The 16578-nt window shown below is 46.4% G+C and overlaps 1 protein-coding gene and 1 non-coding gene across 5 annotated transcripts in view; one reads left to right on the top strand and one right to left on the bottom strand.

Moving 5' to 3' along the window:
- Window positions 1–228: 228 nt before the first annotated feature.
- The window catches only part of CLASRP (CLK4 associating serine/arginine rich protein), a 33214-nt gene continuing 16864 nt past the window's right edge, over window positions 229–16578 (top strand). For 3 of the 4 annotated variants that reach the window (XR_008933239.1, XR_008933240.1, XM_056847218.1), the window contains exons 1-10: window positions 248–359; window positions 5950–6047; window positions 6194–6295; window positions 7090–7169; window positions 8763–8847; window positions 9541–9686; window positions 10568–10664; window positions 11518–11596; window positions 11878–11951; window positions 12951–12992. Coding sequence is in view for 2 of the 4 variants with exons in the window: in XM_056847218.1 (XP_056703196.1) it covers window positions 261–359; window positions 5950–6047; window positions 6194–6295; window positions 7090–7169; window positions 8763–8847; window positions 9541–9686; window positions 10568–10664; window positions 11518–11596; window positions 11878–11951; window positions 12951–12992 (902 nt within the window). In the remaining 2 variants the exon portion in view is untranslated. Of the gene's footprint in view, window positions 360–5949; window positions 6048–6193; window positions 6296–7089; window positions 7170–8762; window positions 8848–9540; window positions 9687–10567; window positions 10665–11517; window positions 11597–11877; window positions 11952–12950; window positions 12993–16578 lie in introns of all 4 variants that reach the window. The other variant, XM_056847217.1, reaches the window with a different exon arrangement.
- Window positions 14462–14565, bottom strand: LOC130475885 (U6 spliceosomal RNA). The gene has a single exon (XR_008933258.1). It is a non-coding gene; the product is annotated as a U6 spliceosomal RNA (small nuclear RNA).

Raw genomic sequence — 16578 nt, 5'->3', positions numbered from 1 at the left:
CCATGACAACACATGAGTGCCTCTTGGTCCAGAATCCAGAAAGGACTGCTCCAATTGCTTACACTTGTGCAATATTTTCCCCCTTCTCTCTGGGCACTTGGTGCCTAACCAAGTCAGTAATGCTGTTCATGAGCAAAGTCATGGTACATTCTACATGTGCATGGGGCAGGGAGGTCACTCTGGTTAATTTTGTCCTTTTCCTCCAATGCCTCTAACGTGTTGGTTCTCCCTCTCCACTGAACAGCTTGGACAAAGGCAGGATGTGGCATGAAGCCCGAAAGCATGAACGGAAGCTCCGGGGGATGATGGTGGATTACAAGAAGCGAGCCGAGCGTCGGCGAGAGTATTATGAAAAGATAGTGAGTATGAGGGAAGTTCTGCTCATATTTTCCTCTGTGTCCAATGCCCTCCCTTGCATTTTCAATAGAAAACCTTTAATAAATTATTGCAATCCAACTGCAGCAGAACACAAGCAAATGTGTGATGCGTTATTGTACTCTGTTAGAGCCAGCGAGGTGTAGTGGTAAGAGTGTCGCTCTAGGATCTGGGAGACCCAGGTGCAAATCCCCACTCTGCCATGGAAGCTTGCTGAGTGACTTTGGGCTTGTCACAAACTCAGCCTGGCTTATCTCACAGGGTTGTTGTGAGTCTAAATTGAAAGAAAGGAGAATGACGTTAGCTGCTTTGGGCCCCTGTTTGGGAGAAAGGCAGTCTATAAAAGAAGTCAGTAAATAAAAAAATGAAGATTGTGTCAGTAAATAAAAAATGAGGATTGTGTAACTGCACAACAGATAGCTTCAAAACATTTCACAACATGATTCCCCTTGATTTTAATTTCATTTATGCCCTGCCATTCTCAGGTTTTTTTTTTACACTCTAGTATTTGGTGAATGTTGACATTCACAAGTGGGTGTTGGCATTCAACAATGATTATTCAACAAATGGAGACAGCAGGGGTGGAAGTGGATACATGAAGCTGCCTTATACTGAATCAGACCATTGGCCCATCATGGTCAGTATTGTTGACTCAGACTGCCAGCAGCTGTCTGGAATCTCAGGCAAAGGTCTTTCACATCTCCTGCTACCTGGTCCTTTTCACTGCAGATGCTGGGGATTGAACCTTGGGCCTTCTGCATGCCAAGCAAATGCTCTGCCTTTCAGCCACAGCCCCTCCCCAGCTCTAATGGGAGATGATGAGGATTGAACCTGTGCCCTTATATTTGCAACAGTTTTGCCTTAGCACTCAGCTGTGGCCCCTCTGCAGGCAGTCACATTTAGGTGACTGCTGATTCTCTCTGGTGTCAGTGAGATTTCTCAGATGATCACATGATTTATCTGGGATTGATGGTAGTCACTAAGCCTCAGGCATGTTTCCCAAGAGTTAGAACTTTGAGGTGATTTGTATTGGAAGAAAAGGAAGCATTTTAACACATGCAGACTCTATCATGTCAAAGTCCCAGCTGCTCCTGCTCAAAACTGCAGTTCTTCTGTCCCTCTTCTGATGAGGACTAGGAACTGACGTATCCCGAATGGGACCCTTGGTCTGTCATTCTTAGAGCCGGCATGATGTAGTGGTTAGAGTGTCGAACTAGGGTCTGCAGGACCCAGGTTCCAATCCCCATTCTGCATGGAAGCTTAAGAACATAAGAAAGGCCCTGCTGGATCAGACCAAGGCCCATCAAGTCCAGCAGTCCGTTCACACAGTGGCCAACCAGGTGCCTCCAGGAAGCCAGAAACAAGACGACTGCAGAAGCACCATCCTGCCTGTGTTCCACAGCTCCTAATATAATAGGCATGCTCCTCTGATACTAGAGAGAATAGGTATGCAGCATGACTAGTATCCATTTTAACTAATAGCCATGAATACCCCTTTCCTCCATGAATGTGTCCACTCCCCTCTTAAAACCTTCCAAGTTGGCAGCTATCACCACATCCTGGGGCAGGTTCCACAATTTAACTGCGTTGTGTGAAAAAATACTTCCTTTTATCTGTTTTGACTCTGTCACCCTCCAGCTTCAACAGATGACCTCGTGTTCTAGTATTATGGGAGAGGGAGAAAAACTTCTCCCTGTCTCTCCAAACCATACATGATTTTATAGACCTCTGTCATGTCTCCCCTTAGCCGCCTTCTTTCCAAGCTAAACAGCCCTAAGCATCTTAACAGCTCCCCATAGGACAGTTGCTCTAATCCCCTAATCATTTTGGTTGCTCTTTTCTGCACCTTCTCAAGCTCTGTAATATCCTTTTTTAGGTGCAGTGACCAGTAACTGTATACAGTATTCCAAGTGTGGTCTCACCACAGATTTGTACAAGGGCAGTATGATATCAGCAGTTTTATTCTCTATTCCTCGTCTAATTATGGCCAGCATGGAATTTGCCTTTTTTACAGCAGCCGCACACTGGGTTGACATCTTCATTGAGCTATCCACTACCACCCCAAGATCCCTTTCTTGGTCTGTCGCTGCCAGCACAGATCCCATCAGTGTATATGTGAAGTTGGGATTTTTTGCCCCAGTATGCATCACTTTACACTTGCTCACATTGAATCTCATTTGCTATTTTAATGCCCATTCTTCCAGTATGTAGAGATCCTTCTGGAGCTCTTCACAGTTCAATTTTGTTTCAACCACCCTAAATAATTTGGTGTCATCTGCAAACTTGGCTACTTCACTGTTTAACCCCAACTTCAGGTCATTGATGAAGAGGTTGAAAAGCACCGGTCCCAACACAGATCCCTGAGGCTCACATCCCTCCATTGTGAGAACTGACCATTGATTCCTACTCTCTGCTTCCTATTTTTCAGCCAGCTCTCAATCCATAAGAGGACTTGTCCTCTTATCCCATGACTATTAAGTTTGCTTAGCAGTCTTTGGTGGGGGACTTTGTCAAAAGCTTTTTGGAAATCCAAATACACAATGTCCACAGGCTCATTCCTGTCCACATGCTTATTGACGCTTTCAAAAAACACTAATAGGTTAGTGAGACAGGACCTACCTTTACAGAAGCCATGTTGAGTTTTGCTCAGCAGACCTTGCCCTTCTATATGCTTGACAATTTTATCTTTAAATAATGCTTTCCATCAATTTATCTGGAACAGACGTTAAGCTAACTGGCCTGTAATTTCCTGGGTCCCCTGGAACCTTTTTTATAAATGGGTGTTACATTGGCCATTCTCCAGTCCTCTGGTACAGAGGCTGATCGAAGGGACATATTACATATCTTTGTTAGAAGTTCAGCAATTTCCCATTTGAGTTCTTGAAGAACTATAGGATGAATACCGTCTGGTCCCTGTGACATGTTAGTTTGCAGTTTGTCTAGACGTTCTAGGACTTCCTGCCTTGTTACCAAACGGGTCCAGAGAAGGGCAACAAAGATGGTGAGGGGTCTGGAGACCAAGTCCTATGAGGAAAGGTTGAAGGAGCTGGGTATGTTTCGCCTGAAGAGGAGAAGACTGAGAGGGGATATGATAACCATGTTCAAGTACTTGAAGAGCTGTCATATAGAGGAGGGTGCCGAGTAGTTTTCTGTTGCTCCAGAAGGTCGGACCAGAACCAACGGGTTAAAATTAAATCAAAAGAGTTTCCGTCTAGACATTAGGAAGAATTTTCTAACAGTTAGAGCGGTTTCTCAGTGCAACAGGCTTCCTCGGGAGGTGATAAGCTCTCCTTCCCTGGAGGTTTTTAAGAAGAGGTTAGATGGCCATCTGTTAGCAATGCTGATTCTGTGACCTTAGGCAGATGATGAAAGGGAGGGCATCTTGGCCATATTCTGGTCACTAGGGGTTTGGAGGGGGGAGGTAGTTGTGAATTTCCTGCATGGTGCAGGGGGTTGGACTTGATGGCCCTGGTGGTCCCTTCCAACTCTATGATTCGCCTTAGTTCCTCATTCTATCCTCTCCAAAATCTCTGTTCAGGAGAAGGAACTGTATCTTTAACAGTGAAGACAGATGAGAAGAATTCATTTAGTTTTTCAGCAATCGCTTTATCCTCCCTTGGGTCCCCAGTGAGGGGAAGAGTGGAAAATAAACACACAAATGGTATTGCCTATCCTGACTGGCAGTGGGTGTCCAGGGGCTCAGGCAGAACGGTCTTTTCCAGTTTCTGCTATCTGAACGTTGTTAATGTATTTATATTATTTTGTTTAATTTTTACCTCACCCTTTCTCAGCCTAAGCCTGGCTCAGGGTGGCTGCCAACAATATAATTTACATCATATATCAATTTAAAACATAGAACTATAAAACATATATATATTTATAAATCTGTGCTTATCCTCAATAACAGTAACATTCAAACTCAAAATTAATTTCAAATGGTGTCCTAATAATAATTTCCACTTTCCCTTAGACCTCCCTTTAGCAATGAATAAGATACTCACAGATTTAGAATGAAGGGACCATCTTGAACTTTGATGATGCCAAAAGGAAATGCGCACCCTCCTTCTGGGGTCAGAACACCCCGTCTTTTCCAGTGCTTCCAGATTATCTAGAATTCTTAACCATTCCAACCTCTTGAAGACTTTTCTTCTTGGCCAGACACAATGCCTTACCCCTCAATGAATTATTTGGCAGATTCTTAACCCAGTGGAACAGAGAGTCTGCCTGTGCGGAAAGGCAAAGACAGAAACATTTACCCATTTTTTTATTCAGTTGCGATTTATTTTCTATAAGATCTTTTATTATCCTATTGATTTCACACTTTCCTGTATGTTCTATCTATCTGCTGCCTGGTAAAGATAAAGCCGTTACTGTACCCTTAGCTTGTTATTTAATGGTCGCTTTGGAGATACGCCGAAAGTTATAATCAGGTTACGCCTAAATGCTCATTTGTATACAGGTGCTCTTTTTGCACTGGAACTGGAATAATCCCCTCATTGTATATGTTTTAAAACTTTATACAATGTAAAAGGGATCCTTAGTGTGGGTGAAGTTCGTCCCAGGGAGCAGTAATAGGGAGAGCTAAGGGACAGCCGAGGACAGGATCTGTTAGACCCAGTAGGCTCCAGAAAGAAAGGACGGGAAGGAACAACAGGGAAGGGGAAGGGAAAAGAGGGGGGAAAGTGGGGAAGGGAGGGAGGCCAGCTTGATGTAGCCCATCACTGCCCTCAACCGTGAAGCTTGTGCTCTGTGGCTGAGCTGTGACCCATTCCCAAGTTCCCCACCACCACTCCATGTTTGAAAGAAAAGGAGGGAAACGAGATGGCTTTTGAAATACATTCCTTTGCTTCATTAACATTCCATTGCATTTCAAGTGTCTGCAAACGTTTCTGATTTATTTATTTAAAACATGTATTAACCACCTTTCTTCCTCTTGGAGCTCAAGGTGGCTTCCAGTATACATAAAATAGATCATATAAAAATATAAAACCAAAATTTAAAATAGCAGGGACTGCTTTAATAAAATGCAGTCCTAAACAAAACCATCTTCAGCTGCCTCTTAAAGATTGAAAGTGAGGGGGGCTGGGTGCACCTGGGGAGGTTGTTCCATAGTTGTGGGGCTGCCACTGAAAAGGCCTTCTCTCATGTACCCACCAAATGAGCTTCTTTGATTGATGGGACACTCAGGAGGGCCTCTCCTTGTGATCTTAATTCCAGGGCAGGAACATACAGGAGACGATGGTCCTTCAGATACCCTGGTACAAATCCAACACCTTGAATTGGGCTAAGGAGCAGATTGGTAGCCAGATACCCTGGTCCCAAACCAAGTAGGGCTTTCAAGTACAAACCAACACCTTGAATTTGCACTCAGGAGCAGATTGGTAGCCAATGTAATTGCTGTTGTATTGGGATTACATGCCTCCAATAGCTGGCCCCGACTAGCAATCTAGCCACAGCATTCTCCACTACCTGCAGCTTCCGAATACTCTTCAAGGATAGCTCCAAGTAGAGGTTGTTGCAGTTGTCCAGTCTAGGTGTAAATTAGACATCACTAATTTAATACTTTTCTTCTAGAAAAAGGACCCAGCTCAGTTTCTGCAGGTTCACGGCCGGGCGTGCAAGGTCCATTTGGATTCTGCAGTGGCTCTTGCAGCCGAAAGTCCTGTCAATATGTGAGTAGTGTTCCATATTTCCCAGCTTTCCTTCCAGAGTGAAAGCTTATCTGCTGAAGAGTGATTTTTGTGACTTCCAGCATATGCCCTGACATTTTTTTAGGAAATTTGTGTTAACCTTCCTTTGACATTTTTGTTCCTTTCAGGATGCCTTGGCAGGGGGACACCAACAACATGATAGACCGGTTTGATGTACGAGCCCACCTGGACTACATCCCCATGTACACCCCTCCGTTGCTAAACCCAATGTAAGGTGTTTGGTGGTAGTCCTGAGACAAATCGTCTCTTGCTTCAGTGTCTGATTTGTTTGCGTGATGAAATAGTTAAGGATCTCCAACCTTTTTGAGGCTGTGGGCTTCTTTGGAGTTTTGAGAGGGAGGGGTGAGGGCCACCCTAACATGGCTTCCATGGGAGGTGGAGCCAAACCCCAAATGGCTGCCTCAGGAGTTGGAGCCAAATAGAATACCTCCCTCCTTGCACCTGCTGGGAAAAAGGAAATCCTGAAGGGGGGATGGAACCACACACTGACTAAGGAAAGCCCAGTTTCTTACCAGTCTTCCCATCCTCCAGTGAATGAGGGAAGCTAATGAAAAGCCCAGCCTTACAATGGCCCCACCCACTTTCTGGAAAGCTTGGCAGACACCAAGGGAAGTACTGGCAGGCGACGTGATGCCTGCGAGCATCATATTGGGGAGCCCTGAAACAGATGCATGTTTTCTAAACGTCTCGGTGACTATAAGGTCTAAGGTTGATTTTTTTTAAAGTGAAGTTTTTAGGATTGTACCGAATTCAAAATCAGTGCTTGCTTAGAGTGGGGAGTATATGGTCTTACCTTGCTATGCAGAGGTAGGCATTGGCCAAGCACCTCCGAATGAATGTCTCTTGCCTTGAAAACACTACAGGATAGCCGTAAATCGGCTGCAATTTGATGGCACTTACCACCACCACCACCACCACCACCACCACCACCACCATGGTTTTACCAATCATTGGTCACTTTCTGTGGCCTTCTAATTCCAGTCTCTACCTCTCCTTCCTCCAGTTCGCCGGAACAGGAGTCTGATGAGAGGAAATGCAACTACGAACGGTACAGAGGCTTGGTGCAGAATGACTTTGCTGGCAGTAAGTTTCCCTCAGCTTTCCTTGCACTGGATGGGAAGCCTTTTGGGGGAGGAGGAGGGGCCTTTCTGTTGAACCTTCAGCAGTGGAGGTTTGTTTGGTGTTCTTTTGTCTCTCGGAAAGACAAGGCTGGAGGGATGGGGAAAGCAGCTACAGAAGGGTTAATTTGGGCAAGGCGTTGGGAACAGAAGGAACTGCAGCCCAAATCCTTGCGGTGTATCCCCTTTGATGAGCAAAGATGGGGTAACCCTTGATGACAAAACTTGCCAGTGCCATCCCGATCAGGGATGGGGTGGGGGAATGACCTGCTAATGATAAAGTGGCTCTCTCTTGTTGTGACCAGTCTTCGGGGCAGCAATCCTGACAGAAGGATCAGCTTGCATGCTTGTGGGTGGAGCAGAATGCGAGCTTGGTTCCAGCTGTCTATGGGAGCGGGGAGCTCTGCCACTTGCTCTTTGCCTGCCACATCCCTCCTTCCTCCAGAGAGCGGCTCAGTCTCTGGTGGGCCCTTTATCTCCACTCCTAGTGTCTGTGGTGTGATTTTCTGAAAGAGCAGCAGGGGACTATAAAGCTGAGCTGTTCCGTCAGGCATGTGCATGAGGACAGCGATGGTATTCCGTCTAGCTGGCCTGTCCCCCGGGTTTCTCTGCTATGTGTCCGCAAATGGGTCAAATTATTATGGCTGCTATAGTGGCAATGGTATTTATTTATTTATTTATTTAATTCAACTTATACCCCACCCTCTATTCCTGACCAAAACCGAGCTCAGGGCAGCTAACAACATATGAAACCATACAATTCTATCAAATACAGTAAAATCATTCTCGATAAAACCACACACAATTCAGAAACTTTAAAACCAATAAATAACTAATAGGTGGTGCTTAAATCTTGAAACCGCTGCAGCCCTTAGGCAGCCAGGGCCCCAATTCCATTGCTGACATAACCACAGTATAGAAAAGCAGGGGGAGGCCAGCATAGATATAAAACCGTAGCTGACCTCAACTATAGGCCTGGTAGAACAAATCCGTTTTCAGGCCCTGCAGAATTGTTTAAGATCCCCGCAGGGCCCTGGTCTCATTTGCAAGGGAATTTCACCAGGCCTATAGTTGTCCCTGGTTGAGGACAGCCAGACACTCTTTGGGCCAGAGACCACCAGGAGATTAGCATTAACTGAACATAAAACTCTGAGGGGCATCCCAGGAGAGGTGGCCTCGCAGATACAAAATGATTGACATTTTAAGGCTCCTGGTTTTATTTTAATAATTTCTGTAATGTATGATGTTAAATTGTTTTAGACTGTTGTCAGCCACTCTGAGCCTGGCTTCAGCCAGGAAAGGGTAGCCTATAAATCAAATAACCTAAACGATATTAAATCTGAAAGGTGGCCCCTGGATTAGCAAGGCAGGGAGCAGTTTCCCCGGCATGCCCATCTTCCTGGCTGTCTGCCACAGGTCCCGCGTGTGGCATTTCCCACTTTCCTTGGTTGTTCCAGAAAGTGGGGGAGATGGGACTGAACTGTGTTCTTGCAGCCTTCTTCCTGGTGCTGTTGGCTGTGCCCTTCCAATCCGCACCTTCTTCACATTTGCCTTTCAGTCTCGGAAGAGCAGTGTCTCTATCAGATCTACATTGACGAGCTATACGGGGGACTCCAGAAACCCAACGAGGACGAGAAGAAGAAGTGAGTGTGATTGGATCAGTGGAGGGTCTCATTGGGGGCACAGCTAAGTTCTGAGTCTTGGCAACGGATAATGCGATGTCAACCTTTTGTATCTGTGGACGGAGTTAAAGACAAGTTGCATGTTAGATGGTGTTTGCAGAATCGCGTTCAGATGTTTAGGGCATTTTGCATACATCAGGACTGGGGTTCCCAATGTGGTGCCTGTGGGTGCCTTTCTTGGCACCTTTCCGGGTGCCTGTCAAATGTTTTTAGAAAGTGCGAGGGGCCAGGTGTGGCTTTTGCCCAGCAGGGATTCTAATTGGCCATTGGTGATCTGATTCGCTGTGCAGAATTTTAATAAGTTGCTTTTGCAGCATCTGCCACCACAACTCAAGTTGCCCAAGATGGCTATGCCTCATCCTGCTTCGGACCACCAACGAGGCTTTTCATGATCTCCTTAAGGGAAACAGGGTGGTAGCTGAGGTGGAGCCTTGGCCTGATCCTGGGGGGGGGGGCATGTTATACCCCCCCAACATTCTTTCTTGGTCCATGCTCTCAAACCCCCCCCCCCCATCTGACTGCTATAGAAGCCAGTACCCACTACAAAGGGAGCAAAAGAAACAGCTCTTCGGCAGTGGAAGGATACTGGACAAAGATGTCCATTCCACAAGCTTCACCAGATAGGTGTTTGAAGGACTGTGTTCCTCTAACTAGGTTAGCAGAGAAAAAGGCATCCATTGGCTACACGTACGAGGACAGCACGGTGGCAGAGCTTGAGAACCCGCCTGAGAAACGAGCAGATGAAGATGACTCTGAGGAGGACAGCAACACAGATGAGGACGAAGTCATCCCTGATATCGGTACGTCTCCCAAGGCCTCACTGCTGTTTGGGGTTGGCTTTTATGAAGTGGGGGTCCTGTCGGCAGTGTGTCCCCTTGTCTCTCGATGTGGTGCATCTGCGTCCGATCCTGCAGTCTGCTTACATCACACTGAGTGCTTGCCTCTTCAGCACCATAGGAAACATTCTGTTTTAAGAGGAGGATCAGTCTTCTGGCACCCAGGAGTCCTTTTTGCAGAGTGGCCTGCAACCACTTCCCTTTACCCAGAATTCTCGTGTTGCTGACACCCCTTTCCTATAACCAGCAGCCCCTCCCCCAATTGCCTGCCTGGTGTCCTTATCTCAAAGACCAATGATGCTGCTGTCTCCTTAGCTAGAGATTCTTGCCATTCCCTGGAGCAGGAAGTATTTATTCTTTATCTGAGATTAGCTGTGGAAGGTGTGGAATACTGGGACCAAATTTCCCTTCCAGTAGGATCCAAAAGCAACCTCATGACTAGGTTAGAGTGCCCAAATGGCTGGGGAGGGGGGTGGGCGGGCTACAGTGTCCCACACAGACAGCAGCGCCCACCTCTCATGCTACGTGGCAAGCACCTTTTTCAAGGAGAGGGGAATCTCCAAAGCTATTTGTGGCAGGCGAATGGAATTCTGCTGTTACAAGTGTGAAACAGCCCACCAGGTACACACACAAATCCTTGGGCTCTTCCGAAGCAGCTCTTTCGGCCCCATTTTATGTCTGGCTGGATCCCAAAGTGCTCAGAAGCTGGTTTTGTCATAGCATGAGTTCTTTGGTCGGCAGCAGCCCTCTGGATCTGACACGGAGAGTGGGCTGCAGATGCCCATCTGGTACACGGGAGGTTCCAGGAGCAGCCCCCCCAATCGGTGTTCTTCTTGGGCTTGCAGATGTTGAAGTTGACGTAGACGAGCTGAACCAGGAACAAGTGGCTGACCTAAACAAGCAGGCCACCACCTATGGCATGGCGGAAGGAGATTTTGTCCGGTAAGGGGCCTGGACCGTTGAGGTTCTCGAGACGAGTTCATGTGCCGGCTCTTTTGTATCTTCTATCACACAGTTCAAGGGTAACAGGCTTGGGCAGTGGTTAGTCTCCTAACTTACCATGGATATGTGGTCTCATATCCCCCTGGCTGTTAATGTAACAGAGCTGGATAACAGGTAGAAAATGGTTTCAGAGGGTAGCCATGTTGGTCTGCCGTAGAAAAGCTGTATTTGCGTCCATTGGCACCTTAGAGACAACAAGATTTTCAGGATTATAAATTTCGAGAGTCAAAACTCCCTTAGTCAGATCTGATCTAGGTAGAAAATGGCAGCCAAAATGATCATGGCATTTGGAACACCTTTCCTGTGACTGCTGCTTATAGAATTATGAACTCTTTTTTGAGATAGTTAGCAATCACCAACTGAAACTAATGGGCGGTGGTCTTGAGACAGACCAAAGGAAATAACCTTTTTCATACTGCCTTGAAACAGTTGTGGTGTTTTTCACTGCCCTGGAACGTTTTCCCAAAAAAATTAAGACAATTAAAAGTAACGTTGGGGGGGGGGGAGCTTCTAGAGAGGGAGCCACCCTTACAGTCAGACAGGTTTCTGTTATGATGGAATAAAAAAACCTTGTCAGTCTTTTAAGGTGCCACCAGGCACCTTTGTAAAAGGAGTTGAAAGAAACGTTGAGTGTTAAGCTTGCTACCTTTTAGACCAAAAAGGAAACATGAATGTATTCAATGTTGCTACCAGATAGTAGAATTCTTAGGGGTTTCCTGTTTAGAGAGACCCTCCAGATTAAGTCTCTGTCTCCTTCCCCTCCCCTGGTTCTTCTTTTTTTTTCATCTGGAAGGATGTTACGGAAGGACAAAGAGGAGGCAGAAGCCATCAAACACGCCAAAGCCTTGGAGGAAGAGAAGGCCATGTACTCGGTGAGGAGAGCTGAGAACCCTGGGCAGTTCTGAACTGTTTTCAATATAGCCCCTTCCCTGTCAGTCTTGCATTTTTCGAGACGGTCTCATTTCATCTTCCTCCCATGAAGATCACTTGTAACAAGATACTGATATCAAAGGATGGTGCTTGATTCCGAAGGATGGTGCTTGATTCCGGAGTCCTTGCATGGGCAGTGGGGAATCTGCCAGAGGTGGTGATTTTCTCAGCCTCCATCATATCAAGGCAACTTCTATAATGTCCCTCACTGACTCTCTCCCAGGGCCGTCGCTCTCGACGACAGAGACGAGAATTCCGAGAGAAACGTTTGAAAGGCAGGAAGATCAGTCCTCCGAGGTAAGGCGCTTTTGGGGGGGGGGGGATAAAGGCTGATTTGGCTGCCCTTGGGCCACGTAAGTTCTTCCTTGCCATACCAGGGGGCAGCTGAATGCTTTGGTTTCTCTGATTCTTGTGTGTGCCAGGAGGGAAGCATACCTCTGCAAGTGGGTAGTGAGAAGTTTCCCCTTCTCAGTGGGAGGGTCTTAGAGCAGATTGCTTTACCCACAGAAGCAGGACTTATAATGCTTCCCTCTGGGTGTTGGGGCATTTCCCAGTTTTCAGTCTTGCCTCCACTACAAGAGCCAATGAAGTGTGTCTTTATTTCTTATCCCTGTTCAGGAGCCTGAATAAATCCCAAACTTGACTTCTCGAGACCCCTGTTGCTCAATATAGCTGTGCCCCTGTCCTCCCCCTCTCTTCTTTCAGTGTCAAAGCCTTGCACATCTTGGCTGCTTGTAGTGGCTGTCCTGGCCACGAGCACTGGGCGCCCACATTCCCTCGTAATTGCTGTCTTTAGCATGAGCGTGTGTGAAGGAAACTTGGCCAAGCCTGAAGCCCCATCGACCCCAGGGGCTGTCAGTTCTGGCTGCTGGGTAGTATGGTTATAGGGTGGGCTATTTTAACTCCTCACAAGTTAATGTTGTAGCATGATTTAAGATGCTATAGATTAATGGCTGGTGATATTAGGGAAGGGGGACAGAAATGGTGAAAATATTTACTGAGCTTACCTGGGAAGGGAGGCAGAGGAGGTGAGCACAGTCTGGGCTGGATGGGCCACGGAGGGTGTGCTCTCGATGAAGCCTGGACCCATTGTTGGGAGAAAGGAGGGTGCTTAATGTGGAGGCCTGAGCCCTGGGAGGTTGGGCTTGGACATGTGGGCAGTGGTCGCCAAACAGGGCCAGAGGGGCTTCCTTGAGAGCTCTGGCAGTGTGATAGCTTTTCCCAAGTCCTCTCACAAAGCCTTTAGCCTTATCAGAGAGGCATCAACTTCGCTGCTCATACCTTCTGTCTTTGCAGCTATGCTCGGAGGGACAGCCCCACCTATGACCCCTACAAACGGTGAGTGTCTCCCAGCCATTCCTCTTGGCTGTCCTTGTCATTTTCTTCTGATGGACCGAGTCACTCGAGGACTTATCAAAGCTGGGGTATTTCTCTCTCCACCATCCACCTGAAATGTGACACAGGCTCCCTGTATTTACCAGGAAAAGCCTTGATTATGGGATGGGTTTAGGTACAGCAGGAGAAAGTTGTCTCATACAAAGTTGGCCAGCGTAGTGTAGTGGTTAGGAGCGGCGGACTCTAATCTGGAGAACCGGGTTTGATTCCCCACTCCTACACATGAGGCCTGCTGGGTGACCTTGGGCTAGTCACAGTTCTCTCCAAATTCAGCCCCACCTACCTCACAAGGTGTCTGTTGTGGGGAGAGGAAGGGAAGGTGATTGTAAGCCGGGTTGAGACTCCTTAAAATGGTAGAGAAAATCAGGGTATAAAAACCAACTCTTCTTCTATTACTACTACTTCTTCTTCTACTTCTGTTAATGTCTTCTTTTTCTACTACTTCTATTACTACTTCTTCTACTTCTTCTACTACTACTACTTCTACGTCTCCTCTTTACTCTGTAATTGGAGGGGGGAGATTTTTGATAGGCATCTAAGAACATAGCTGAACGTGTAGGATGTGATTTGGATACCCAGTGACTGTGTTACGGAACTCTTCACGAATTTGCGTATCATCCTTGTGCAGGGTAGAAAAAAAATATATACCTTCACATTGAACAAAGTGGCAAAGAAACAACAACAATAGCTCATTTAACAATTTGGCTCCAATTTGCCAATATACATTCCCATCAAAGCACCATATAAGCAATACAACAAACAGTGAGGGAGTCCATATAACTTGTTAGAGCTATGCACTCTCAATAAGCAGTTGCACTTCAATGCAGCCAAAAGAAAGCATGGCAGGCTGTGGTTTGTAGCGGTCTGTTGCTTAATATGTGAAGGTTTCTGTTCCTTAGCTGACTTGGAAGAATCAGCGCTGAAACAGCTTGGAGAAAAGCAAACAGCGTGTCTAGCTCAGTACAGCTGCTTCACATACCCACACGGGGTTAATGTTTCGTCAGTTCTTCTCCAGCCATAGAACAATATAATTAAACGGGCGCTTCTAGCATGCCCTCTAGCATGTAATAACTGGTGTTATTACACGCTCCTCTGACGAAGCATTAGCCCCGTGTGGGTATGCGAAACAGCTGCACTGAGCTAGCCACACTGTTTGCTTTTCTCCAAGCTGTTTCAACGCTGCCGTCTGATACCTCTCAGTGCTGATTCTTCCAAGTCAGCTAAGGAACAGAAACCTTCACATATTAATTAACAGACTGCTGCAAACCACAGCCTGCCACACTTTCTTTTGGCTGCATTGAAGTGCAACTGCTTATTGAGAGTGCATAGCTCTAACAAGTTATATGGACTCCCTCATTGTTGTATTGCTTATATGGTGCTTTGGTGGGAATGTATATTGGCAAATTAGAGCCAAGTTATTAAATGAGCTATCACGTTGTTGTATCCTTGTGCAGGGGCCATGCTAATCTTCTCTGTATCGTCCCAATTTTAGTATACGTGCTGCCGAAGCTAGCACTGTGTTACGTGGAGAGGGGCAGCTAGGCCAAGCAGTCTTGGAAGAATCCACGCTGATGGCTTCATTGTGCCACAAGAGAATACGGGAGTTTTGGTCCACAGAATATTTGCAGTCCTTTGAACTGCAGCCCTGCAAACCCAGCCTGTGTTGCCACCTGGAGACAATACACTTTTATGCATGCTGTGCCCCAAGCATGGGCAGAAGGTAGATTGCCTTCTATCAACAAACCACTTAGCACCTGTGGTTTCCTGGGATTCTTGCAAAGAGTGCCGGTTGGGTCCAGCCAGGTGCTCCTTGACTCTTACGCACAGATGGTTGCTTGGCCGCTGAAAGCCAATCAGTTTTGTCTGATGTATTGGGGGGGGGAAGGGGGCTAAGAAAATAAGCTGGCCTCTAGAAGGATCCCAGTTCAAACCTTGCCTCTGCCGCAGACTCATTAGGGTGGCCTTGGGCAAGTCCTTGTTTGTCAGTATGACGCAGCTCCTTTACTCTTCTTTAGTACCCACTCTCTCAGCCTGGCTGTGGGAAAACGTTAGTCGGAGTGGGAAAACGTTAGTCGGAGTGTATTGGGAGATTATTATTTTTCTCTTTCAGTCCCACACCAGTGTTTACCTCAGAGAGGCATTTGACACAAGAGGCTTCTTAACGTTAACAAACAAAACAGGGAAATTTATTGAACAGTATTCACAAGATGGATTTTTGAGGAAAAGGCAGAATTAGAGGGAGAACACAAAACTACACGCATATATACACAAGATTCCTTAAGAATGAGAGAGAGATTGGTTCTTGTAGGTTATCCGGGCTGTGTAACCGTGGTCTTGGAATTTTCTTGCCTGACGTTTCGCCAGCAACTGTGGCAGGCATCTTCAGAGTAGTAACACTGTGTTACTACTCTGAAGATGCCTGCCACAGTTGCTGGCGAAACATCAGGAAAGAAAATTCCAAGACCACGGTTACACAGCCCGGATAACCTACAAGAACCAATGAACTCTGACTGTGAAAGCCTTCGACAATATAATGAGAGAGAGAGCTTAATTTAGATTTAGCTTAGATGTTATTCAGGTTGTCTTGAGCTTAGATGTTTTCTTAGGTTTCTTCAGTGCTCAAGTTACAGCTTAGTTTTGTTCCTCTGAACTCTCACAGACTCTGTTCCCAACCTAGCTAACGGGAATGAAGAAACTCTGAATCTCTTATTCCCCAGAGAACAATACAGAAGTATGGGGAATTACCAGATTCCCAGTTCTCACTGACTACTCCACACCAGTGGTAGTGATCCTCCACACCATCCTGCAGCCGAAATAGCCCTTTCCCAGAGACGGTGACCTGAGAAAGGGCCCTTTCCCACCCAGTTGTCAGTCCTGTCCCTCCACAGGTTGTGTGTTCCACTAGTTGAGGCTATACAGAACCCCTCAGTTTCCCAGGGTTGTTCACTGCTCCCTGTCACACAGGTCCACCAGCTTCGAACCTGGGCTCCTCTCTCAGCCGCCTCCCAGGCGGGGCACAAAGCTTGGAACCCCCTCTCTGTCTCTCAAGAGGGTCAGCTTTCTGGCTCCGCCCACTCTTGGTCTCAGCTCCTGCTGCAGATCAACCCCTTGTCCGTCACAGTCAGGCTTCAGTTTCCCATCTGCTGGATGAAGATAATAAACCTTTCCATCTTACAGAGTGGTTGTAAAAATTGTGCGTTGAACTGTTTTGGTCACTGAAAGTATTTTATAGATGTATTATTTAATAGTATTAACTGTGCAGACGATCCTGAGTGTGTACTCTTGTTTTCCATGTTCATTTATTTAATTTTTTGTTAAAACATGCATATCCTGCCTTTCCTCATTGTTCAAGGTAGGGTATAAATGTTTTAATAAATAAAAATAAAAGATGTTGGGCCTTGAGGATTCTCTTACCAAAATATCTAAGTTTTCCCTCAGACCGGCCTTTAGTAATGAATAAGATACAGATTTAGAACAAAGGGACAATCTTGAACTATGTAGTGATGCCAAAAGGAAATGTGCACCCTCC

The sequence above is a fragment of the Euleptes europaea genome, chromosome 3 (genome assembly GCF_029931775.1).
Source record: "Euleptes europaea isolate rEulEur1 chromosome 3, rEulEur1.hap1, whole genome shotgun sequence".
NCBI classification, from domain to species: domain Eukaryota; kingdom Metazoa; phylum Chordata; class Lepidosauria; order Squamata; family Sphaerodactylidae; genus Euleptes; species Euleptes europaea.
This window is presented reverse-complemented; position numbering and strand designations above follow the sequence as displayed.